The sequence below is a fragment of the Sebastes fasciatus genome, chromosome 5 (genome assembly GCF_043250625.1).
Source record: "Sebastes fasciatus isolate fSebFas1 chromosome 5, fSebFas1.pri, whole genome shotgun sequence".
NCBI classification, from domain to species: Eukaryota; Metazoa; Chordata; class Actinopteri; order Perciformes; family Sebastidae; genus Sebastes; species Sebastes fasciatus.
Window position 1 is genome coordinate 18,924,879 of NC_133799.1, and position 25,800 is coordinate 18,950,678.

The 25,800-nt window shown below is 43.9% G+C and overlaps 1 protein-coding gene across 1 annotated transcript in view; it reads right to left on the reverse strand.

Moving 5' to 3' along the window:
* trabd2b (TraB domain containing 2B) overlaps positions 1–23,333 on the reverse strand; it is a 79,775-nt gene extending 56,442 nt beyond the window's left edge. Inside the window, exons 1-2 of the mRNA XM_074635498.1 lie at positions 22,668–23,333; positions 18,366–18,944 (exon numbers count right to left, since the gene is read on the reverse strand). Of these exons, the coding sequence (XP_074491599.1) occupies positions 18,366–18,944; positions 22,668–22,781 (693 nt within the window). The 5' untranslated portion in view covers positions 22,782–23,333. The remainder of the gene's footprint in view (positions 1–18,365; positions 18,945–22,667) is intronic.
* Between the last annotated feature and the right edge of the window lie 2,467 nt (positions 23,334–25,800).

A 25,800-nucleotide genomic window follows, 5' to 3' on the forward strand; every position in this document is an offset into this window, starting at 1 on the left:
TTTCCCCTCCTCATCATTCTCATCTCCTCTTCTCACAGTTTCCATGGAGCCTTCCAGCTTTTGTTTGAGTCAGGGGGGCCGTTTTGTATAAACAGCAGCCGGGTTGAGGTAAGATAGGGAAGTTTATGTGGTTTATATGACCTGACTCTTACATCAGTATTCCTCCTCTGATAAACATGATAGAAATGGATTCTGGCTCTCTGTGGTTTTCTACATGTGCTGAATTTTATGACACCAAGGCCAGTGAAGAGATTTACGAAACCCTTTGTTGTTCAGTCAAAGCATAAGTACTCATTTATTGAAACCTTTTGGACACGCAAGGTTGCATTCTCCAACGGCAGCGCTGGACTCCCTTTATTTGGCTTAACTTGCTTCCTTGGCAACGCAGGGCAAAACTAATCCATTACATGCAGAGTGTAACACTACACGCAAATTACATACTGTACTATTCATAGAGCTAGTATGCCATTTTTTGTTTTTATTATAAAAACCTATTAGTGAATGCCATAGGTCATGTCTTTATACAATAAATGTTTCTTGCAGGGAGACTCAACATTCAAGCACAAATTGCTTAAAGCAGCAGTGGGTAGAAATGGAGCAAATATGATTAAAAAAAGTTATTTTTATAAAACGGTCGCTATATCCTGACAGTAGAGCATGAGACAGGTAATCAGAAAAAAATCAGGTGCGTCTGTGTCCTCCGGTGCTCCTAACGGCATCTGCAAGATTTCACATACCGGAGGAAAACAACCAATCAGCGCTGATCTGGAGTCTGCCGTCTCTGAGCAGCTGTCAATCACTCCGACAAAACGGTCAAACTAGGCAGCGCTGATCAAATATGATTAAATATTCTTTTACTGTAATGACTATTTCTTACCTCAAATGTTTTCAGAAATATCTTGTAGTGTACTCTTTAGCTGTGAAATGAGAAAGTTTGCGAGTGATTGACAGCTGCCTCTGTTGAATGAACAGCCAATAGGAACGCTGTTTCTCTGAAATTACCTGTCATTGTCCAAAGTCTCACTGTCACGGGCTAGATTTTTTAAATCCTGAAGACAGAGCCTGATGAGGTGCAGAAGTCTAGTTATCTCTCAGAACACTTGAATTACAATATGCTGAAAGGTTATCATGGAATTTTTGCCCAATGATGCCAAAAACATTCTGCCAACTGCAGGTTTAATGTAGAGAAATAGACAAACACACACCATTGCCATTAGTCTTTTAAATCACAATATACAGTCGTATCGGATGTACTGAATTCTCCAGAAACCGGTCAAAAGACAAAATAATGAGAGTAATTTTGTGATCATTTCACTCCTACGCCTTCCTTCAACATACTGACACATTTACAGGCGTATTGGGTTTCAGGCAGAGCTATTGTGCAGGACGGCTTTTGTCTCGAGGCAGCTGTAGGAAAATGTAAACCAGTCGCGATCAACTTTGTCAAGGCCAAGACCATTCAAAGACAAGCCAATGCCTTCCTTCTGACCAATGCCACAATAGGGTGCAAATGTGTCAGGGTTGTTATTGATAGCATATTGGGCTTTGTATCATACTTGTATTGGACAGCGTTTCTCAACAGCGTATAAATCTAATTTGAGTGAGCGTATAATCAGTAGCCAGCTGGACATTCATCTATAGACAGCAGAGCAATAAAGGCAATTACGCCTGTGATTTCCACGTAATTGAGACTTCATTTGTGTCAGTCTCCGGCAAAATAACAAGACCTCAAGAAAAATACTGAGACAGGACCAAGATAAATGAGGTGGGAGTCAGAGAAAAGACTGTGATCAGTAACGGCGTGAAACCCACTCGGGTCCGGCAGCGGTGAAGCATATAGCGAGGGGCAGCGGCATTTGCAGCAGTGTCCGGCTGGGACCTCGTGTCCAAACGTTGTCGTCACTCTCATCCTTTCTCCATCCCTCCCATCCTTCACCGTATCCCTTCATCCATCTCTCCATCCCACTAAATACCCCGGCTGTTAGCGGGCATTAAAAAGCCATTCACACTGCTCTCATGTGCTTGGGTTGGCCGTCACCAGAGCTGACTACAGAGGCTTTGAGGGGGCCTGGCCTCTCTCTCCGTCTCTCTTTCTCTGCGTCTCTCATGCACTCTCCTCTTCGCAGTTTGGCAAGCTGATAAAATAGACTTGTGTTTCCATTCCAATACTCGCTCGTTCTCTGTGAGCTTTTCACAAAGACCTAGCTTTTGGCTGTCAACAATGGCACGCACGCCTGCACCGACTGTCCGTCAGGCTTCTGTCGGCCGCCCCGAGGCGTTGACACAACTACCTGAGAGAACCAACAGCAGAAAAATCTATCAAAAACATGGGATTTGTTCATGCCGATCCAGAACATTGCTTGGCTCACGCAGCGCCCAGTCCATATTTTTCATATTATCAGAGGCTGTAAAGTTGCAGCGTGACATAAGACGCTGAGGGCCACATCCGTTGGAGACCAGTGGCGAGGAAACATCTCACTGGCGGACACTCCATCACAATAAAGTCCGGAACAACAGTGACGGATGCCGTGCGTGGCAAAACCAAGTTCCACTGTGAACTATGAGGATGCAGCCAGAAAAAAACAGTGGAAAAGTGCCCTCTTACAAAGTAATTGGCAAACTCTATTAAATTTGGGCCCACTGATGATTGATTTAAAAATACAAAATAAATAAAAATTAGTTAGTTAGCTGTTGGCTACAACTTGAGCCCTGCTTTTTTTGCCGATATTAGTTTCCATTTTGACAAATTGGCGGCATTAAAAGTATGCCGAATTAGCTATTAGGAGTTCCTGTTTGCAATGTAGCTTCCCATGAACACACATATATCACTGGATTACTTTGATTCTGAAGAAAACTTAAAAAAATGTGAAGATTCTCAGGCAAGTTCTGATTTCTAAGCAGAGATATGGAAGTTTATTTGATGGATATCAGAGATAATGATATCCTCCAAAAGTGAAAGTCACACAAAATTTAAAAATATGTGTTGGAGGATCAATAAGGATCGGTATCTGGGCCAATCCGGGCATACTTTAATGTTATTAGAAAGTGGTATCAGAAAAAAAAAAAAAAATGCTGTAAATATTAGACTGTTCTCATACACCGTTTGCAGCTATACTTTATTACATTATAATTTGTATATATCCCACGAAATTAATTCATATGTAATCCACCTAATCATGAACCGGGAAGTATAAAGAGCGGCAAACGTCCCATAAGGAGGAGGTCGGGGTGGATGGGTGGGTCAAAAGACACCGGACTTTCGCACAGGGAATGATGTTTGTATCCCGTGTAAAACTAGACGTCAATATTGATTTATATGTCACGTGACTTCTGTACTTAAGTCATGGCGCTTCTGAAGTTATTTTAACCCAAAACACAATCTTTTCCTGACCCTAACTAAGTAGCTTTCTTGCCTAAACTTAAGGAAGTTGTTCCTGTGAAGACAGAAGTTCATTTTGAAAAGTCTGTATGCATGTAACGAGCAGTAATTGACATGTCTTGGAAAACGCGCAAAAAATGAGGAATAACTCTTCATAAGATATTATATGAACCGTTGTATGAGGATACGTTGACATATTTATATCCTGTGCTAAAAAGTAACACAAACGTGGCCCAAACTAGACAGTTACTGACAATGAAAGACTCTTTTTAACGGTGAAAGACCTGGGAATACAGACATAAAGGAGTTGGAGTACTTCAGGGCAAAATACGGTTGCCATCCACATTGGGTGGTATATTATGGGATGCTGTTATATCCGAAGGCAAGGTGGTCTGGCACGGAGCTGACAGGGGCATCAGAAACCAATAACTGTGTCTGCTTACACACCGACTTTCTCCAGCCAAGTTAAACTCACGTATCTGTCCGTTCCCAGAGTCGACTTCAGCTGAGAACACTAATGGACAGTTTCTTTCTTTTCTATTCACTGAATACCTCGTAAAAAAAAATCCTCATGGGAATCTTAGGAGAACCAGCATCTCTGAGGCTCAATAATTAACATGTTATATATCTCTTTTTTTTCCTCCGCTGGTTGCCTGGCGACCTCGCAGTGATGGCAAGACTCCAGGAAGTCACTTCCAAGAAATCGGTCTGGCACACAACCCCCCGTTAAACAGCAAATTGTCTTTTTTATACTCTGTTTACATATAAAGTGTTGATTAATGATGTCTAGAGGTGCTGGTAGGCAGATTGTTTAAGCTTTGGACAGAGCCAGCCTAGCTGTTTCCAGTCTTTATGCTAAGCTAAGCTAATTGGCTGCTGACTTTTGCTTAAAAGTGAGTGAGGGTATTTACCAAACTGTCAGACTATTGCTTTAAAACGATCTATACCCCTCATGATATAAAAAAGGTGTAAGTGCGAGCTACAAAAGTGCTGCGAGAGGTTTTAGAAATACCAGGATCACACAATGAACTTCTGTTCAGTGGTGCAGTATAGGCAGAAACCAAGGTTTGTATTCCTCAAGTGTCCCAAAACCACACTGAACCTCTGGAATATATGAGTAGAGTGCAAACATAATTTAATTTAGTGGATGCAAATGAAGCGTTGAGAATCTGTGTATGGATGAATATATTCAATAAGCGTGTGTAGCTGCGCATAAAGACTCGAGCTCCAGACGTTCCCCGCGTGCCCACGACAACAAATTTGTCTGCGACAAAGTCAACTGCCCCACCTGTTCACCATTAATAAAGGTTTTACTCCATCAAAAACCATTTCCCACACGGTCCCACATCTGCGGCGCACACACAACGCACACATTCACCTCGGCAGCCCTTCAGGCTGACATGTTTCCCTGCTAATCTGTTTGCACAACTCTGGTGTGACCACAGGCCAATTACACATCGTCACATGATGCACGAGAGAGAGAGAGCGGAGAAGAAAAATGAGAAAAGAGCCACCCACTGAGAGCCCCTCTTTCTTAACATCTCCCCGTTCTCCACCGTCCCCTCCATCTCCAGCTCTCCCGCTCCGTTTGTGACTGTAATTACAGCTGCCCATCACTCAGGCTCTCCCTGAACAACGGCACCCCTCAGAGACCACGGTCCCGCTACGACTCTCTAAGTAAATTTGATTTCTCATCTCATTTACGTTCCATAAACTCTGCCATATGTTGGATATTATATTTAAACTGTTCCAGTAGACGCCAAGAGAGCGCACGCCTTGGGAAAGGTAAAAGAACTGTGTTGGAAAAACTGCGCTGGTGAATGACAGGTGAAATTGACCGTGATGTGAGGGAGAAAAAAACTCAAAACCCAAAAGAAGAGAGGAGAGAGAAACTTCACAGCAGCATCCTATAGTTTTTTTATTGTTGTCTTTTTTATTTTGGCACAGAGGAAACTGTTGAGTGGGGAAACAGAAAGGTTTCCTCTGTTATTGTTGCTTTTGCTCTTTCCCAGTACCCCCAAATTGAACAATTTTATTTTCCTCTCCTCTCTTTCCCGTTTTGCCTGAGTGGCGTGGGGGGGTTTCTCTGCTTCTCCCTGTTCCTCCACTTCTCTTTCTCGTAATCCCTTTTTATGTTTCTTTTGGTCCTTTCTCTCGTGGTAGGGATTGACCAGGTCACATGTCAACAGCAGGGCAGCCAACTTTATCATTTATCCCTTATACGTGGCAGATGGGTCGGAGTTTTCACTTAGAAAGAGTATCAAAGAGTTAAGTAAAGTGTTTTGACATTACATTAGTGTACTTCCCGTCACTGTCCTGATATAGTGAACTCTTACAGTGCAAAAAAACACTAGAAATAATCTCCATCCATTCATCCGTATTCGCTAAACCGCTTATCTTGTTAAGACCACATTTTCAAAAACTAATTGACTCAGGCCTGTGTCGTTTCAAGGAACTGAGAAAGTCATGTTCAACAGCAGTGCAGAGGGGGATTGGAGGGGGTTGGGAGGGGGGGGGAGTTTACTGGGGCTTCAGCCAAAGAGACGGGGTCGTCCAGAGGGCGAGGACGAGGGCAACCGGCTCCCTCTGTCAATCCGGCTCAGAGAAAGTTCTCGGAGCCCTAATTTGAAAGGTGAAACAGAGGCCTGAATGCACAAATGCTTGAAATCCCCTGAGCTACTGAGGGCACGCCAGGGTAAAACAAATGTATTGACCAGGAGCTGAATGAGGCCTACTGCCCATCTAGGTGGTCAGCTTCTGCTTTTGGATCAGTTTTTAAATGCAGGCCCAATACTTTGCTTTTTTTTTTGGCCCCGATCAGACAGAGCATGTTTTAGCAGCGTAGGGCGGCTTTTTGTAACTGTTTTCAATGAGATTGAAGCGCACTACTTTTGCGTTTTGTGCCTCACGTTTATCCGCTCTGAGCGCCATGAACGCCTTGAGTTGAAAAATTCAACTCAGAGTGGAAAACGCCCAACGTCATTAGCATTGCTTCTCATTGTGGTGACTTTCGCTGGATACCCGGAGCCTTATGACTTTATCGTAGTTACAATGATCCATGACCTGAAGAGAAAACAGCAGCAAATTAGTGCGGAACTTGAGATTTTGGGTAAGTTGTTTTCAATAATTTAAACTGTACTATTAACTATTTGGGTCACGTGCAGTTCATGGTTTGTACTAAGGTACCGTTAGCACTCGTTTGGTGATTTCCTAGCAACATGCAGCAAACTGCAAAAAACGCTCTGTCTGATCAGGGCCTTAACCCACGCTAACCTGATGTGGCGTTTGAAAAGCAGCCAAATACATTCAAATGCATCACAATAATGTGCATAAACACCTAGATTTGATGAAGACAGACCCATAAGTAAAAGATCATTCTGTTCTGTGTTACAGGGAGGAACCGGGCCGGATTACAGAGGTTTTGTGCCCGCGAACATTTCAGCAACGGGAGGATGAAAGTATCAACAGACGGTAAGATTTTTCAACTCTGTGACTCAGCTCAGTTTGACCTGTGAGGTTCTGTGTTTGTGCTTTCACTTATTTGCGCAGTAATCTATCCCTGCAAAACTGTTTGTGCTGGTACCAGAACATCTGCGTCTGAAGACTTGTTAATGGCACTGGAGCCTGTCTCCAGCCTCCCCGTCTCTCTACCTGCGGCCTCCTCTCGTTTTTCTGGCTGCCTGCTGGTTTGTCTTTCTGCCTCCTTCAACTGAGAGCTACTCTTAGATGGAGAGGTGTGTAATGTGCGTCACTCCACCCAATTGCACGGGGCGGAGATAGGATGGATGACAGCATTTATGAGCTTTCTAACAAATTTTAAAGTGGAGCCTTGTTTCAAGAGCTCCAACTTGCAGTTTTCACATTGGTCGGGGAGTTGGGGACCCGCTTCAGACTCTGTTTGTGGCGGCAAAAAAAGCAGCTATTGGATTTAAGTTACATTTCCAAGTTAAGGTATTCAGAGGTGGAAAGTAACTAAGTACATTTACTCAAGTACTGTAGCCTACTTAAAGGAAAGTATATTTTACAAGGCCAAAACAGGAATATCAACTGCTTCCTGACAGACAAAGTGTAACTCCGGCTCAACTGTTTCCCACTTGACCTTTCAGAGGTGTTTATGAAATTTTACTTTGGGCCAATAATGTCAGTGGTTGAAGCCTTTATTATTGCTGGGAGTACTGATCATGGGAGAACAGTATTGCAGAACATGGCTTAAAACACTATCTATGCTTATTGTTGTTGTTATCAGCTCTCCCATCTGACATTTGCTGAGTTAGATTGGAACAATCTTAATCATGAATAACCTACATTTGACCCAAATCAACACTTTTCTTATGAGACTATAGTAGAATCAAAGTGTTTTTATACTGGACTGATCCAAGTGTGAATAAGCACGACTCTGTGAATGTGTGACACGCAGTATTAGCCAAAAACATTACGTACATGTTCCCCCACAAGCCCGACAGAATTGAAACATTATTATTTGACTTGCAGGATAACGCAAGAAGTAAATGGTGTGAAAGTGTAAATGAGCGTGTAGGTTTTTTTGGAGAGGGGGGTATAGAAAGGTGAGAGGGGTAAGCAGAGCTGAAGTGCTCCACTGGGGTGTGTATAATGGGGACAAGGCAGAGGGGGCACAGAAGACGCATGGGTCACATTAAAACCGGGTTCAGTGAGAGGGCTCTGCTAATGCTACCTAATCCCCGACAAGCCGAGCTCACACAACACACACACACACTAACACATGCACGCAGTTGTTCTCTACTGGCACCTATTTATGACCGTTGGCCAGTGTGTGTGTATGGGTTTGAGAGGTGTGTTAGTATGTGTGGCTGATGTCACAGGCTGAGTTCATCTCGGACCACCACACATCCGACATGGAAAGTTGCATGCCATGGCAACCTGACAATCTTTTTTCCATGTTCGCCCATAGTGATACACCACCTGGTCTGGTTGCTTGTCTGGTGCTGCTTTAAGTTTGTCAGCACTAATGTACTGTATTTTTATGGCTGTTGTGTGGTCAGATTTGGTTCCTCAGTGATGTTAAAGATAGATGGTGTGGATAGAAATGAGTGCATCATGGTACTCACACTCACACTACTTTGTCCCATTTAGCCCCAATTGTCTGTGTCTGTTTATGCGTAAAACTCTTGCTGCTGCACTCCTGAGGAATCAGAATTACACACTCAAAAACCACCAAAGCAATACATGTTTGGAAGTCCTTCAAAAGAAAAATGACAGCATCAGATGTTTCAGCTGTTTTCAATGCCGAAAAGCGACGTGTATAAATCAGGCGACAACCTCTGTTTCTGAAAAGTGAAGCCAATGCGGAAGTGCCTTAAACTTGCATTGTTTCCAATAGTCAATGAGAAAATGAGCCTACTTCTCACTTGATTTATTACCTCAGTAAACATTGTAAACATGAGTTTATGGTCTCAATCGTTAGTTTCAAGTCTCCTTCAATACAGCATGATGTTCATTTAATAAATTATGGACCCATTTAGAGTCAAATAGACCATAAAGCAGGGTATGCTGTAGGGCATGGCTACCTTGTGATTGACAGGTCGCTACCACGGCGTTGTCCGGTCTGGGAGTCGTCTGTGTTTTCGTCTTAGAACTTTAACCTTTTCACAGTGTGTTTTCAGTTCATGAAAGTTAATTGTAACATTTTGGTCACCTAAAAATGTCGTATTCAGCGTTCGGTCGTACTTAACTCCACCCTCTTGTGTCACTTCTGGTTCCAAGAAACCAAGATGGTGACGGCCAAAATGCCAAACTCGAGGCTTCAAAACTGTAGTCCACAAACCAATGAGTTACATCACGCTGACGACGTCCACTTCTTTTATACAGTCTATGGTTTAAATTCAAGTGACAAAGCCCTCTGGAGGACGTAGGAATTATGGCTGTTCTGTGTTGGGAGCAAACGAGGACATATTGTGACAATCTACAGCCACAAAATCTGCAGAGGCAGGAGGTCGGAGTAGTTGGATGGGTCAACAAACATATTGGACTTTGACACAGGAGTCCCCTGTTCATCTCTTGTTACATACCAACAGTCAACATTGATTTCTTTTAACAATGAAAACTATCGCTACTCAACCTTAACCAAGTTGTTTTTGTGCTGCATTTGAGCCTGATATAGCCGGTCAAAACAGGATAAATCATATCAGATTATGAGTGATGACATCCAGAGAAGCACAAACTTAAGCGGCGCACACATCCCACCGCAGATACACCCAATGACCTCTGATTTTCGCAGGGCTAACCTGGTTAAACAAAGGTTATAAAACAACGACGTCCCAAAAGACAACAACATTCCGGAGGGGCCAAGTGAGTCTCTGAGGAAATCAGTCAGTCACATTCCTGTCTGTGATCAATCAGCCTCTGGCCCAGACAACCTGAGATTAACCTCAGCCTTTCTGGAAACTAACCTGCCCTTCCCATAGAAAACAACCTCCAGCTCTGTACAATTTACTGCAGTTTCCCTTGTTGTGATGAGCAAATATGTATTGGGGAAATATGTTGTGTCTTTGAGACTACCTGCCTGCAGGAGAACACGCTCAGACACCATTCACTTTACTGCAATTTCCACTGTTAGGATGACAAAATAATTATACAGAAACAGAGTCCAGTATGTGTGTGTAGGCGTGTGCTGTGCAGCTTTGGTCCTCATTTGACGGGTAGATGACTGCGGAGTGAAGATGGATCCACAGTGTGACGTGAGGCCGTTTAAGCAGAAAGGAACGCTCATTCTCTCCAACAAAGGGAGAATGTGGGCGAAGGAAGGAGGGAAGGATTTGGCACATTGAACACTAAAGTATGGAAGAGCACTCCGACCTGCCACGCTTTACTCACTACCTCAGAGGAGCTCAGCTCAGTGACAATGTGGTGGAGTCATTACGTTCAGGTCTCCAGGTACAGTGCTCAGTGTGAGGAGGGATGTGACCTCTCTGAATGGAGACGAAGCAGCGGGTTTATAGAGGAGCACGGTGAAGTTAATAGTTCACAGAAGAATTCTTCGGAATAATGTTCCCACTTTCCCTGCATGCTTTACTTCTCCTTCAGCTGCTGAACTTGCCACTTTCAACTTGAGTTTAATGAGTGAGTGGAGAGAGTTATCATGATAGCCGCTGCGTTGACTCGAGTTTTCCAGTTAAGGAAATGCTAAAATTGTGGCACTTTGTTTAAGTGGAACATTTCTTGTAGCCGCCCTGCACCAGGTTCCTGACAGCTCTTGTCTGCTGCCTGCTCTCAAACTCAATCACAGCTTTAAAGGGGGAATATCATGCTCATTTCCAGGTTCATGCTTGTATTTTGGGTTTTTTACTAGAACATGTTTACATGCTTTAATGTTCGAAAAACACATTATTTTTCTCAAACTGTCTGTCTGAATATATAGTCCAGTTGCACGAAAAGGCATGTGAATGACACGATAATGCACGAGGCAAAAGCGTGTAATAAGAACGCCCTTCTTGCTTTAGGCGTGCCATTTTCACACCATTTAGTGTACTGACTGCAATGTACTGATGTAGGTTAAAAGGTTGAGAAAGACCGCTAACAGCGGGTGTGAAGCGAGGTGGATGGGTCCAACAATCAGGACTTTCAACCAGGAGATCGCTGTTTGAGACCAGTGTTTTGTTTGGAAGTGATGTCTGTCACATGTTTTGTAGTGGCGTTTGCCACAGGTTTTCCGTACTGATGTTACATTGTTCCATACGTATTTTACTTAGTTTACATACGTATTCTAAGCCCCACCATGGCATTTTTCCTTAACCTAAGTGAGTGGTTTTGATGCCCCCTGCTGGTACTAGGGATGTGACGGTGAGGACATTTTTCCACTGGTTAATAAACTTGTGACAACACCGGTGTTACCGATTACACCGGACATTTTACAAGAAAAGATGACGCTCAATATGCGTAGAGCGCTTACTTTGATCTTTGAAGTCGAGTGTCTGTGTGTCTGGCCTCTCCGATCGAGCTTTCGCTGCGGGGCCGCAGGTTTCCACCCGGCGCTGTTCCGCCGCGCACACCGGCTGTGACCGCTCCTACCTCGGCACGGCGATTGCCTCATTAACGTTATGGTTCCCTTATAGCATTGGGTTTGAGTCTGAAATATTGCCAAATAGATGCCTTTGCTTTTCGCTTCGACACAACATCCTCCGCCATCGTCTGTCATCTTTCTCTCGACCCGTGTGAGTGAAGACTCCTGTTACTCTGTGCTGAGACTCCATACGGAGCAGACACTTTCACTTTCAGTTTGTAGCGTCCGTCGTCCGACTATTTATTGATAACACGGCGCTGATACGTGAAAATGAGCTAAATGGGTTTTACTTTTGTAAAAAAAAAGCAAAACGGCGCTGGGTACGTAATGTTATCGGTGCATGCTCGAACATTATGTAGCACCGGTAACACCGACTACCGTAGCAAGCCTAGCTGGTACTGCACCTTCATACACGTATGTAATATTCACGCCTCAGCGAGACAAAACATGACACTGACACGCTATCCCTGGTGGACCCGCGGGTCTATTACACGCTTTGGCGTGATATCGGGTTGGAATATACCTGTAGCCTTTCCACCCTCTGTCTTAAACGCTCCAATTTAACGCCTGTCTCTTTAAGATCCCCTCCTGAAAAAGCCCAGTCTGCTCTGATTGGCTCATAAGAAAAATATGGTGCACCTTTGCAAAGGTAATTCTCAAGCCGTTTGTGTTATATTCTAATGTGCCTGCATATGACAAATCTGAATGGCTTGTTGAATCACGTGTTTTCTGATCTAGGCAGCTCACAAAAAAGTGACTGGGTTTTTTTCTCACAAAATATCATTCCAGTAAAAGAAATTGGGATTTATTCAGTTGTCAAGCACAGCGCCCTTGTTTCTCAGCGTCCCTATCCAGCTTCTCCACCTCCCTCCGCCTCGCCGTCAGCCTGCAGTGTTCTGGCCAGCACATAATTGTCTAAGTGCTTCTGGATGGCAGCGGGCTATTTGGTCATTAAGGGGCCTATTAAGTCATTAGTGCAACAGTGGGACTGCCGTCTGCCTGCCGACGGGACCAGATGATCGGCCTGATACGTGTTGCCGCGCAGTTTTCCACATATTTGCGCAGGTAATTATAGCTTAGATGTGAAACACCCTCAGATGTCACGCTTAAAGAGGGGATACATGTCGCCAGTACACTTTAAAGGTAATCTCCTCCTCCCCTTCTCCTCCTCCGCCTCCTCCTCTTTTTCCACTTGGCGTGTGTGCAGATGAGCAATGGGACAAGCAGAGCCTCGGGACATGTCAGAGAGAAAGATAGGGAGCGAGGAGGTCAGAGAAAAGAGGAGCAGAGTGCAGACAAAAAATCGCTTTTTCCATCAGTCAGCCTTTGCGGCCGACACATCGCTTCAAACCCAGGCTCGCACGCCCGTCACGGAATGTAAATATTTGGATATGGGTAAGGTTTGATGTTACTTAATTCCTCCCTTTAAAGATGTCCTGTTTAGGCGAACGCGGTCCAAAGAACACAACGCAAAGTATTCTGCATGATTTGATACGACGCGTGAGAATCGTATTTTGATTTCGCTGTTACTCTTAGCAACCCTTTTCCCCGGCCAGGAGACATTCACTACCCTGGGATCACGATATTACACTCACCGCTTACATAAATGCTCATCAAATAACTGCCATGTACGGCCAGAAATCTCTGGATCTGTACGGAGAGAGACATTCCTCCTGGATATGTGCTGTATTTTACTTTTACTGTTTGTTTTTAAATCATTTTCAAATCACTGATTTGTAGCCTAAGGCCATATACTTTGCGAGGTCCAATCTGAATTGGAAAACCAAACAAATCAAATTGAATATCATATAAAATAATAGCGACTTATGGGAAACGCAGACAGTTAAAGGGAATGTCTGTGGCCCAGAAAGACAAAGGTTTCACTTTATGACCACTGTGTGTAAATTCAGTGGTTGCTCTCTGAGCGCCATGCACTTTTCATTATATATTTTCATACATATATTGGAAAAACTAAATGTCATCACATTTCATATTATTTTGCCATGAAGAAATACATTGTTGTGATATGTTAGCCACATCTCCAGGTCTGAAAGTGCCCGACTGTGACCACAGCATGTGTGAGGCTGCAGCGTCAGCACAACAGACAGCCTCAGCCTGACGTCTTCTATCTCTAGCGGAGGAGGTTAAGTGATTGAAATAGAAATGTCAGGTTGTCACTGAAGCTGTAAACAGAGGAGGACGCCCTCCTGCTGAGAGGAAACTGGACTCTGTCACTTACCACCCTCCCATCCCTTAAAACTAGGGCTGTCAAAGTTAACACCATAATAACGCGTTAGCACAAATTTGTTTTAATGCCACTCATTTCTTTAAAGCATTAACACAACTTGTGATTTTTAGGTTTTAGGGCTCATATGAAACTATAAAACCTAAGGAATCCATTGGTACCAGCCAATGAAAACTATTATGGCCATTTTCAAAGGGGTCCCTTGACCTCTGACCTCAAGATATATGAATGAAAATGGGTTCTCTGGGTACCCACGAGTCTCCCCTTTACAGACATGCCCACTTTATGATAATCATATGCAGTTTGGGGCAAGTCATAGTCAAGTCAGCACACTGACACACTGACAGCTGTTGTTGCCTGTTGGGCGTCTGTTTGCCATGTTATGATTTAAGCACATTATTTAAAGCTAAATGCAGTACCTGTGAGGGTTTCTGGACAATATCTGTTTTGTGTTGTTAATTGATTTCCAATAATAAATACTACATTTGCATAAAGCAGCATATTTGCCCACTCCCATGTTGATAAGAGTATTAAATACTTGACAAATCTCCCTTCAAGGTACATTTTGAACAGATAAAAAATATGTGTGTTTAATCAATTGACAGCCTTATTTAAAACCATTACCCGCTCCCCTCTCTAATCCTGGGGTGACAAGCCATCTTTCTGTCTGACTCACACACACACAAAGTTGCACAAGTCGTAGCGCAAAATAGCCCGAGCTGATGGAAACTCGGCCTGGTCAGAGGTTGAGACAGGTACTCTATCAGATGCCTGCTCAGCAGTGCCCAGACTGACCCCCCAGCAGACTGCCAGTCTCCTTGCCGCTCTACTGCTCCGCGGCTCCACTACCACCTCCCGCCGCGACCCTTGACCCCTGCCCGGGAGACAGGCGCCACCAATATGATGCAATTTCTCTCCGACATGGGCCAGTGGCCTCGGCTGCAACGCGACCCAGGGAAAATAAATACGGGTGTTTATTTGGTGGGAGTGAGAGAGGCCCACAGGCTGGAAAAACAGCTTTGCACCAGAGACGATTTTGTTCCACATCTTAACTCCTATAACATACCAAACAAGCCATTGTGGTTTGGTACTGTGCACCATCAATACACTGTACCGTTGTGATGCTGAGGCTAATGTCAGTAGATGCACCTGATAAGTCATGATGGTAAAGCCCTTGAGTGAAGAGGCTGCATCACCTCACGGAGCTGTGATTGTGCAGCTTTCTCCAGCCGTTCCCACTCGCTGCTCACAAAGACATCGGTGCTGGCCGGCCCGCCCAGCTGTCAACCTGCATCGGCCTCCAAAGAGTTGGAGAAGAACCATGCACCATGACTTGCCTTTGTTTCCACAAGCTCTAAACTGCCTCTCACGGAGACATCTACACCTCTCTGTGATGTAAAGAGAGCGTAGAGAGGTCTCAGACAGACAGAGCTCTTGTTAGACCACAATGCTCTAAAGAGGGCTCTGGCACACTTAGTGTCTCTCCGTCCCGCCCACGCTACCACCAACATCACCACTACAAACTGAAGATCGCTGCATTAAAACGCCCGCTCCACCTCCTCCTATCCCAGAGAGAATGAGGTCACAGACCCCCTGCACAACAGCCAACCTGTAGACCTGGACCAGTGCCTCAAGACCACCCGTCTACCTCACTGCCCTGGCACCGCTGGGACCAGGTGCCTATGAGAAACCTACAGTGTGACAGATGATGAATCACCAGTGTTCGCCTTTCTAAGAGCCCCTCGTTGAAGTCAAAGTTACAGGATATTGTAAGCAACTACTTTTATTGGGAACAAATAATATGTTTGCCGTCAGGGTTTGGAACCGTTCCCAACTCAGATCTCCCTTTAAGCATTGCTCATGTTTCAGATTAGCGTTAGCGGTGGGACGATGCACATCAGTCTCCCTGCAGTTTCAATCCCGCCGCTGCCTTTTACACTGTTTCTTATTCCCCAGTCAGTCTCTATCTATCTCTGCCTTTCTCTCTCGCTGCGTCTCACGTCTCTTTCTCCTGACTTCCCACCCACGCATTTTCTCTCTGACTCTTCCTCTATCCATCCTTCTGACCTCATCCTTGTTACAGTCGAGCGTAGAGGGAATCAATCAACCATGGTGTTCAGATTAAATCACAAATTATTATAATTGAGAATAATGGTTTCCATGTCAGCTTCAGTTCAGCTCCGGATTGTTCTCATACATATCTGGAAACGAGGGGGCTGGAAGCTCGGAAGTGCTATGGTGGGGTGAAATTCAAGTTATTCATGATCCAACTCTGACTGTATTTCCATGGCAGTAAAACTCTTATCTGAACTTGAGCACCTGTCTTGTGAAAATGTTATCATCCCTTGTAAATTCAGTGCTGGTTCTTTTCCCTGAAGATCAATAGATTTTGCTTATTATAGTTCAAATACAAGTTAAACACAGCTTTCTAAAGTTGGACTGCTACTCAACCCTGTTAGGATGTCATTTAAAACAGTGTTGTTTTTCGGGGCAACTGCCGTGCAGAGCCACACTGAATACAGATCAGCGTTAGGGACAGTTATACCAGGTACACAACGGGTTCCCCACTACAGTACCAACGATCGTCAGTAAAGCCCTGATTTGTTGATGGTTCTAAAGCTTATCTTTCCAGATATTCCTGTGATGTGAGGTATGTTAGAGTGTATTTATATCCCCCGATCGGCTCGGAAGTCCATCCTGGCGGCTCCGATTTCAAATCGTAAATATTAAACATGTTCAATATTTACGATCGGATATCCTGTTGTGTGTGGGGAACCCCGAGGACAGACGATGACGCAGTCACATGGGAAAGAACGATAGCCAATAGGGAACCAACCTGACTGAAGCGGAAGAACAACCACCGCCGTAGTCATGGCGGCCGCGCCTAATGCACGAGCTAATGCAAAATGTGAAGCATAAAGTAGTAGTAAGATGGACCTCAGAAATGGAGCACCAACTTGTTGATTTGTGGCAACAACACAAGTGTTTTTTGAAAATGTCTCCATGACTTCATCCATCCATTATCTGTAACCGCTTATCCTATTGAGGGTTACGGGGGGGGGGGGCTGGAGTCGATCCCAGCTGACATTGGGCGAAGGCGGGGTACACCCTGGACAGGTCGCCAGACTATCACAGGGCTGACACATAGAGACAGACGACCATTCACGCTCACATTTACACCTACGGGCAATTTAGAGTCAACAATGAACCTGCATGTCTTTCAACTGTGGGAGGAAACCGGAGTACCCGGAGAAAACCATCGCTAACACAGGGAGAACATGCTCATCCGTCCATCCTTCGTGAATTTTCAGTACAAAGTAGTTCAAAAACATCGCAAATTCTTCATGCCTGTCGTCCGCCATGTTTGTTTACACTAAAGTCACGTTTGATCGCGAGATATTTTGCGGGATTCTTGTTGTTCATGTTAGTGTGTGATGTGCTGTTTTAGCCAAATCGTTGCTCTCACACACTATAGGAACGAAACTGTTAAAGTTAACATAACATGTCGTTATGTGTGGCATCTCTCACATTTTAAACATCTGTTAAGATTTGTAAAATCTTTTACTGTGGGCCAGCCTTTAAACTGAGACTACTTTATAGAGGAAAAAAGACAGGATGCATGAAACCCTTTAAGATAACAGGAAAACAACACGTCTACAGGACATAACAGACTACAGATTGCAGAGCCCTCCTCACGGCGTTAGCACGTCTCCTCTTTATTACCGAGAGGCACGGCTTATTTCTAGAGGGCAGTAAAGCTCCCAGGCATGTGCGGGGCACGCAGTGGGCCTTTGACAGCGTAGTTAGGAGGTGCTGATGAAAGAGGAGAGGCTGGAAGCTCACTGCCTCTCAAATTAGCCCCAGAGCCCTCGGACCTGTCACAAGGAGGCTTTAGGCGCCGCCGATGTGCACGTATGGAGCTTTGCATGCGTACTTCGTGTGCGGTGTGCCGTGCATGCACAGCACATGTGTTTGGTTGTGCTTGAATACACATACTGAGATGTTTTTCCTCTTTAATGTAGATCAAATGTTGCATACAGCATCATCTGCTCATCACAGATTTTTGTGGGACCTCCCACGGTTTGAAAAATAGTCTCCAGCTTTTAGGTTACTCCACCTGACTAAAATAGATGCACGTTCCCTTCTTGTCTTAATCATCAGACGAGATAAAGTTGGATACACTCCCCGTGTTTTGCTCATCAGGTAATTAGGTTATTTTGTTCATCTTCCAGTCTCCGATTACAGCACGAGCCCCACAAAACCGCAGAGAGCCAGACAGACAGTCTGCATTAATGAAAGAGAGAGCGCTCTGCTCTTCTCACCTCCTCTAATCTGTTCTGCATGTGCATTGCTCAGCCTGACACTCTCGCTGCACATTCAGCTGTTGGCTGTTTGTTTAGTGAGGTGGATGGACATCCATAACCGTAAAGCTGTCTCCAGCAGAAAGGTTTTAATCACTGTTTTTGTTCTTATATTGTTGTCTCACACATTTCTCTCAGAGACGGTGCAACACCAAGAATCTGTCAGCTTGTGCTGTGGATTATAGAGCTCAGCTTGCTCGTCTTCATACAGTATCTTACATCTACTTGTGCCCCCTCTAGGCCCGGCGTGTTCTTGCAATTTCTCCAGCTGTTCCAGCTATGCACACAGGAAATCAAATGCAAAAAAGGAGAAACCAAACAAGCGTTCACTCCTCCTCTTACCTGAGAGAAGTTGAGCCCGTTGAGGGGGTGACACTGCTCCTCCACCCGCTCCACCGCCCCCGTTGTCTTCCTCATCCTCTCAGCCTCCTGAGCCAAGTACAGATCCAGCACCGGCGTCCCCCTGGACCGAACGTCCCACTCCGTCAAGGAGTTGACCATCAGCATCACCCACACCGGCCTCTTCCTCTCCCAGTTCCCCGCGATGGCGTTGAACAGGTAGTCGGCGTACAGGCCGCGGCCACGCTGGTCGGCGGTCATCCAGTAAGGCATCATGTGCTTGACGTAGTCCAGGTGGCGTTTGAGGCGGCGGTACAGGTCTCGAGGTAGCAGGGTCTGCAGGTTCTCCCCGTGGGGCAGCAGCTGGCAGCTGGTCAGCTTGGCGATGGTCAGAGGGTCGGTCAGGTCCAGCTCGAAGTACACGTTGCGGCTGCTGTGGAAAGCCTGCTTGGACCGGTCGGGGATGAAGTCCCAGACTCGAGTGTAGGGCACGTGGATGGTGCCAAATAAGTACGAAGGAGGGTGAGGAGGGTGAGGAGGCGCTCGCTTTACTCGCCACAGGAAAGAGTTCATGTCACTTTGCTGTGGAGGAAAGAAAATCAGAGATGGAGGTTAAGATTTCGAGAGCAAAAGGGAAAGAAAAATACCAGAAGCATCATTTCAGAACAACTCAATTAAAGCTGACACATTTTTCCTCTATTGTGGTTTACTGGCTCGTAGGCCCGGGTCAACAAGTTAAAGATTGAAATACAATTTAGAGATGACGGCAGCCAGGGGAGGTATGAAGTCTAGTCAGCTCGCTGTCGGCTGCGGGCTGAGGGTTTATAGAGGGGCCTTCTGGGCCGTAAACAGACCCCCGTGTATTGTTGAGGTGCATACCTCGGGTTGCCAAAAGCCTCTTTCGGCCTGGGAAGCATTTCGAAGGCTGCAGTGCAAATATACTGCACTGGAGCTCATAAAAGCCAAAAGCTGAAAGAAACCTGCTCTCTGCCCTGACCCCACTGTGATACTATTGTTTGTGATTTCTTTTTTTTTTTTTTTTACACCATGCAGGCAGGGAGATCTGGTGCTGACAGCCTGAAGTACGGAACTGTTTTAATCCTCTATACGGTTTATATTACAGGAAGTGTTTGTCTAGTGCGGTTATCTTCATACAAAACAATGTCACAATGGAAATGAAATAATCGCAGCCGCTCTAAATGAGCACGAAGCCGGTTTTGAAATATGTTTCTTGTTAAGTGCTCTGCAAATGTGCTGTGCATGTGTCACGACTTTGATGTTGGCTTTATTCAAATATGAAAAGAGAATTAACTTCTATAAACAAATATCAAACTTCTGGCTTCTGAGACGCAGCGTAATCAGGCATTTTGAGGGATGAAACCCATTACTGTAAAATAAAGTTATTCTTAGAAAATGTTTACTTCTTAAATTTAATCAAGATTTCCTTCAGCATGTGTTCCAATTATGCTGCCAACGCTGCCTTCAAAATGCAACGTTTCAAATGGCTGCCAAGAGGCCAGTGGAGTCCTCTTGTGGGGATGTTCTCTTATCATCATAATTGAGTCATTTCTGGCGCAATATGTCTCGACTAAATAAATCGAAAGTGCTATATTTAATGTCAGAGCAGCCTTTCTTCTTCGCAGATCCACTGAGATGTTTAAACAGTTTGGTTCTAACTCAATTTGCACATTTGGCAGCAGGGCACAGCCGACACTGGAGACTGACGGGAAAGCTTTGGACGCATTCTCCGTCATATTCCTGAGACACGGAAACTTCGCAAAGGAGGCTAAATAATGCTCCAAACTTATGCTAAATTTTGGCGAGGAAAAACTGGCATGGCCATTTTCAAAGGGGTACCTTGACCTCTGACCTCAAGATATGTGAATGAAAATGGGTTCTATGGGTACCCACGAGTCTCTCCTTTATGATAATCACATGCAGTTTGGGGCAAATCATAGTCAAGTCAGCACACTGACACACTGACAGCTGTTGTTGCCTGTTGGGCTTGAATTTGCCATGTTATGATTTAAGCATATTTTTTATGCTAAATGCAGTACCGGTGAGGGTTTCTGGACAAAGCAACAGCTTTTTTTGTGTGCAGCATTTTTCATTAACTTTGCACGTGTGCGCTTATAGGCCTTATAGCCTCATAAATGTAGACTTCTCGACATGGAAAGTGCGGTCGTGTCCTGAGGAGAGGAGAGGAGAAGCAGGCGAGGTGGAGATCCCCTCTCTGCTAAAGCTGCGTGGACTTTTCTGGAGAGCCTTGACGCGCACGGCTGCTTTCTTTTTCCTTTTTTTTATAGGGGTAATTACTGTTAACAGGAAACAGAGACCACTGTACTGACGCATTACAAATCACATGAAGCGAAGGAGCACCGAGTCTTCAGTGATCTCTGACAACACATCCATTATATATAGGATGTATAATGAAACAAAAAGCCATGTGATGATCTCCAAACGACAAAATTCTCACACTTCCCTGCTTCACAGCATTTAAGTATTAGTTACTTGTGCAGGTCAGAAACCTCCTAATTCCACTTTTTATTTCAATCCTTTGATATTTGGTTCCTTTGTGTTCAGTAAATTGTGTTGCATCAGGACCAGTAAAATCTATTTAGAAGCTATTGTGCTTCATCAAAATGCAATGATTAGCAATGAAATTAATTTTGCATCCCCTTAAAGCTGATTATTTGCTATTATTGCACAGAGCAGTCAGATCTTATCAATACATCGCCCAAACAATGGGCTAACTCCTGCAACAGTGAGGGGCCTATATGAGAGCTCTGGTGTTAATTTCAATATCATCTGTGATCAGATTGAGTTTACAGACAATATCCAGGGATGCTGTACAGATACTCAGAGGGGGAAATTGGTCGCTATACTTAGCTTTTACTCTCGATTCTTATCCATGTTCTTTGTTCATCCTCATCCCATTATTTCTTTTCTTTCATATCTTGATTTGCATATTTCTGTTATCAGTTTTTTTCCAGGTGTTATTTTCAAGATTCAAAGAACTTTATTATCACATAGTGATAGAAGGTTGTCTCAGGTTAGGGACTCGCAGACAACATAAAAACATACTCCCATGAAAGACATAAAATTACTTTAAAAACACAAACAATTCTATAAATAAATAGACGAATGATCTCTATTTAGGGGTCAAAGAGGGCAAACGTGTTGGATGTGATGATTTTAGTTAACTTTTCCTCATCTTCAGGTCGAGGATGTGTTCACGGTGGGAGGCAGACGGACACATTATAACCGAGCTGCTGGATGCTGGACTGGTCTGCTATGCTCTGCGGTGCAGAGTTCAAACCACATCCATCCATCCATAGTGTTACCAAGATAAGTGTTTTTAATAGGCCGCTTGCGTTGCGCTGAAACACGATCACGCCTGGAAGGTCAGTGAAAACTTTTCCAAATGAAGTCAAGTCAGCCGTGGGTGTTCCTCCAACTTGCGTTTGTCACATAAACAGCCGTAAAGTTGGCGAGCTTTAACAATCGCTGCTGGCAACCAACTGCTCTCATTTCTGAGGCTGCGCGTCTCTTCATGGAGGTGATTTAATGAGCCACTTCAGAAAAATACCTCAACTACATATGTCTGAACATAAAACACTGTTGATACAGAAAATACAAATAAATTATTATTATTATTATTATTATTATTATTATTATTATTAATAATAATAATAATAAATGTTCTAAATATATATAAAAATACATTATTAGTATTATTACTATACATTCTAGATAGTATTATTGTTGTTCTTGTTATTAAAATATTTTTTAAAGAAAAATATTTTTTTTAATAATTAAAATATGTAGAAATAAATTATTACTATTATTATAAAAATATAAAAAAGAAACATATTTTTTAAAAATATTTAAAATATATATGAAAATAAATTATTATTATTACTGTACATTCTAGGCAGTAATTATCAGGCAATTCTCCTTAATCATGCAACTATAGCAAACTAATAATGTCATCCCAGTTTATCAGTTTAGTTAATAATAAAAGGTATATTCTGTTGAATAAAAGGTCTTAACCTTTGGCCTCATTATTGAGCACATTTATGATAAATAATAAACGATATGAGGCGTTATTGTGCCCATCTTTTCGTAAAATTCCCCCCAAAATTAACAAATATTTAATTTCAGTTTATTTCTCCAACTTAAAGTTATCAAAAAAAATCACTTTGGGACACTTTAGAATAATGTTGACAACAAGTGTGACCATCTGAACTTTCTGTAGGCTGCATGTATCACGCGTCTGTCTAGTGCGTGACTTGATAAACTCACCGACTTGGGTGCTTCGCACTGCCTCGGTCTCTCCGGTCGGTGAGCACCCCAGGGTGCCACAGTGTGCAGCAGAGCGCTCAGGAAGAGCCAGCTGAATCCCGGCAGACAGACCATCGTGTCGAGGTGACAGGACTCTTTCTCAGCTCTCGGATGTTTCTCCTCCTCTCCTCTCTCTCTCTCTCTCTTCTCACTTCCTCCGTCTCCTTTAATAAAGTAATAATAAAACGTTACCGGTGGCCTCTGGGCTCACATGTGCCGCTCGGCTGGAGGACCATTCCGCCTCTTTCTCTTTATTCCCGTCGCTCTCCGAAGCTCAGACTTCACTTCAGTTGTTCCTCTCTGAAACTTTCTCCTGTTGAACTCGCTGCAGTCCTGAAGCAGACCTGAAGCTGAGCTGCTCAAAACTCTTTGGAGGGTTTCCTCGGTGCGCTCTGCAAGTTAGGAGCGACTTGACTGGAGAGAGGAGAGGGAGGTGGGACGACTGGAGTACACGCACACACACACACACACACACAAACACACACACACACACAAACACACACACACACACACACACACACACACACACGCATACACAGACACACACACACACACACACACACACACACACACAGACACACACACACACACACACACATACACAGACACACACACACACTTATACATATACACACATACACATACACGTGCACACACACACACACACACACAGACACACACACACAAACACACAGACACACACACACACATACACACACACACACGCATACACAGACACACACACACACATACACAGACACACACACACACACACTTATACATATACACACATACACGTACACGTGCACACACACACACACACACACACACACACATACATACACACACGCACACACACACACACACACACACACACCCCTGCTTCTTCTTTTAAGAGGAGTGAGCGCAGGTTGAGAGAGAGGGATGACAGCTTTGCGTGAGTCAAACCCCACAAGAGAGCAGAGTGGTGAATGAATGTTCTTATAACGTCCTGTAGTGAGAGTTGGGACATTGACTCATTCAGCATGGTCTGTAATACTCAATAGTTTTAATGGTTTCATAGTGTTTTTTATCCTCACAGCCCTGGTGTCATATTTTTCTTATTTTTTAGTTAAACTAACTAAGCAACTAGTTATTACTGGACTTGTTTAGCTTAATGGGATTTATTTTAGATTCCATTACTGCTGTGTTTTCTGTGGTCTTGTTTGTTAACCTCTTCAACTCCTTCCCTCTTTAACATAGACTCGTTTTTGTCTTTTTTAGGGGGATACAGGGGATGATTAGGGGGAGATAGCAGGTAGATATCATATAGAAGTGGTGAACATCCTCTGAAAGCTGGGAACCTGAAGATTATTTTGAGATGCTGCTTAGCACTGTGTATCAAGTTGTTCTGGTCATAAATCAGAAATAAAAATATAATTAATTGATTTATTAAAATTGTGTAAAATAAGTGTATAAGGGCTTAGAACATTATGATGGAAGTCTACAGTATGATGGCCATTTCCATGCTCTATTACGTCTCATAAGTTGTTGCAGCAATTATTAGGTTGATACCATTTGTGACACAGATTTGGTGCTAAATTTAACCATTTTTTACCTCGCAAGAACTGATAGAAATGATCAATAATCCCTCCAAAATACCACATTAAGACACCAAGACCTTGAGGAATATCATAGAAAAAGCCGTGCAGTGATTTGGTATCAAAAACTTTTCTTACATTAGGAGATTTCTGCAAGAATTGAATTTTTCGGCGATTGGATGGCTAGCACTTCTGTTCTGGTATCTGCTCAGAAACCCCCTTATTGTCAATCTAGCTAGGAAAGCCATCCATCCTCTGAATGCTCTAGGTCTCTAGTTTCATGGATGGTCGTTCTTTACAAGGTTGGCGGTTTGATCCCCGGCTCCTACTGTCTGCAAGTGTCCTTGAGCGAGACACTGCTTCTTTACACTGCTCCTAAATGCTTAGCATGGGTTAAATGCAGAGGTCAAATTTCATGTATGTACCTGTATGTATATGATGATTGTAATAAAGTTAGGTTTACCAGTACCTTCACTCTAGCTCTAAAACTGAGGCTACAGCCCCTGAAAGACAGTAAAGTCGGCCGGGGGCGCCGGCGGAGTTGAAGAGTTTAAACTCTTGCAGCTTCAAGATGTTTAAAATTATGTTTATAATTAGACAAAAAAACATTTTCTACAGCTTTCAGCCTCATCTCACAGTCTTCCTCGGCAGATAGAAGTCCTGATGTTTTATTTTCTTGCACACGTCTGACCACTGTGCAGTTGCATTTGTGTGATATTTCCCTAAAATGTACAGTATAACTGGGTTTATGCAGAGCCAGGAGGTCAGGTGGCATGCACATTGCCGGCGGCCCACAGTTTTGTTTGGTTTGGTTTTCAACAGACTCATTCCAAAGATGTAAATGAGCAATATTTCACATGTTGTCATGTGCTTCCTCTCCAGGAGGATTACATTTATCTCCGTCGTTCTCTGTTTGACAACCCTGCAGCAATACATTTATATGAGGGGCTTATATGCATGATTAATGGTCACAAATAAACAGGTCCAAGTAAAGACAACTGTTAGAAGTGTTTTATTTATTTTCAGTCTTTTAAGATGTATCAGTCATGATCTGAAATAAACGCTGGTGTTGAGGGAAAGTGGCCCCTCTCTCTGTGCAGGCCGCGATGTCAACGCTCCACTACTCTGCTATGACCCCAGTTATTGTCCAAGTGGCAGACAGTGTGACAGAGTCAAGTAGTGGGAAATTTATCATGGAGACCCCTCAAACAAGTGGCACCGGGCCCCTCCCCGCAGGCCGATGGCAGACAGACCCAGGACAAGCAGCTCTTTGTCCTCGGCCGTGTTCTCCACTCCTCTTCTCACCACTCCGCGCTCACTTCTGCTAACTGTGCGGCTTTGTTAGCGGCCGACCATCCCTGTACGCTCATTGTATTTTCCATTCAGATGAGGCAGATTGGGGCGTTTCTGCTGAGCGTCTTTGATCAGCTTGTCTTTTTAACACAGTCTCACGTTGTAAAACTGTGACACTTTGTGCCCTTTGACCCTTTGACTTCTTTTATTGGGCGCCATTC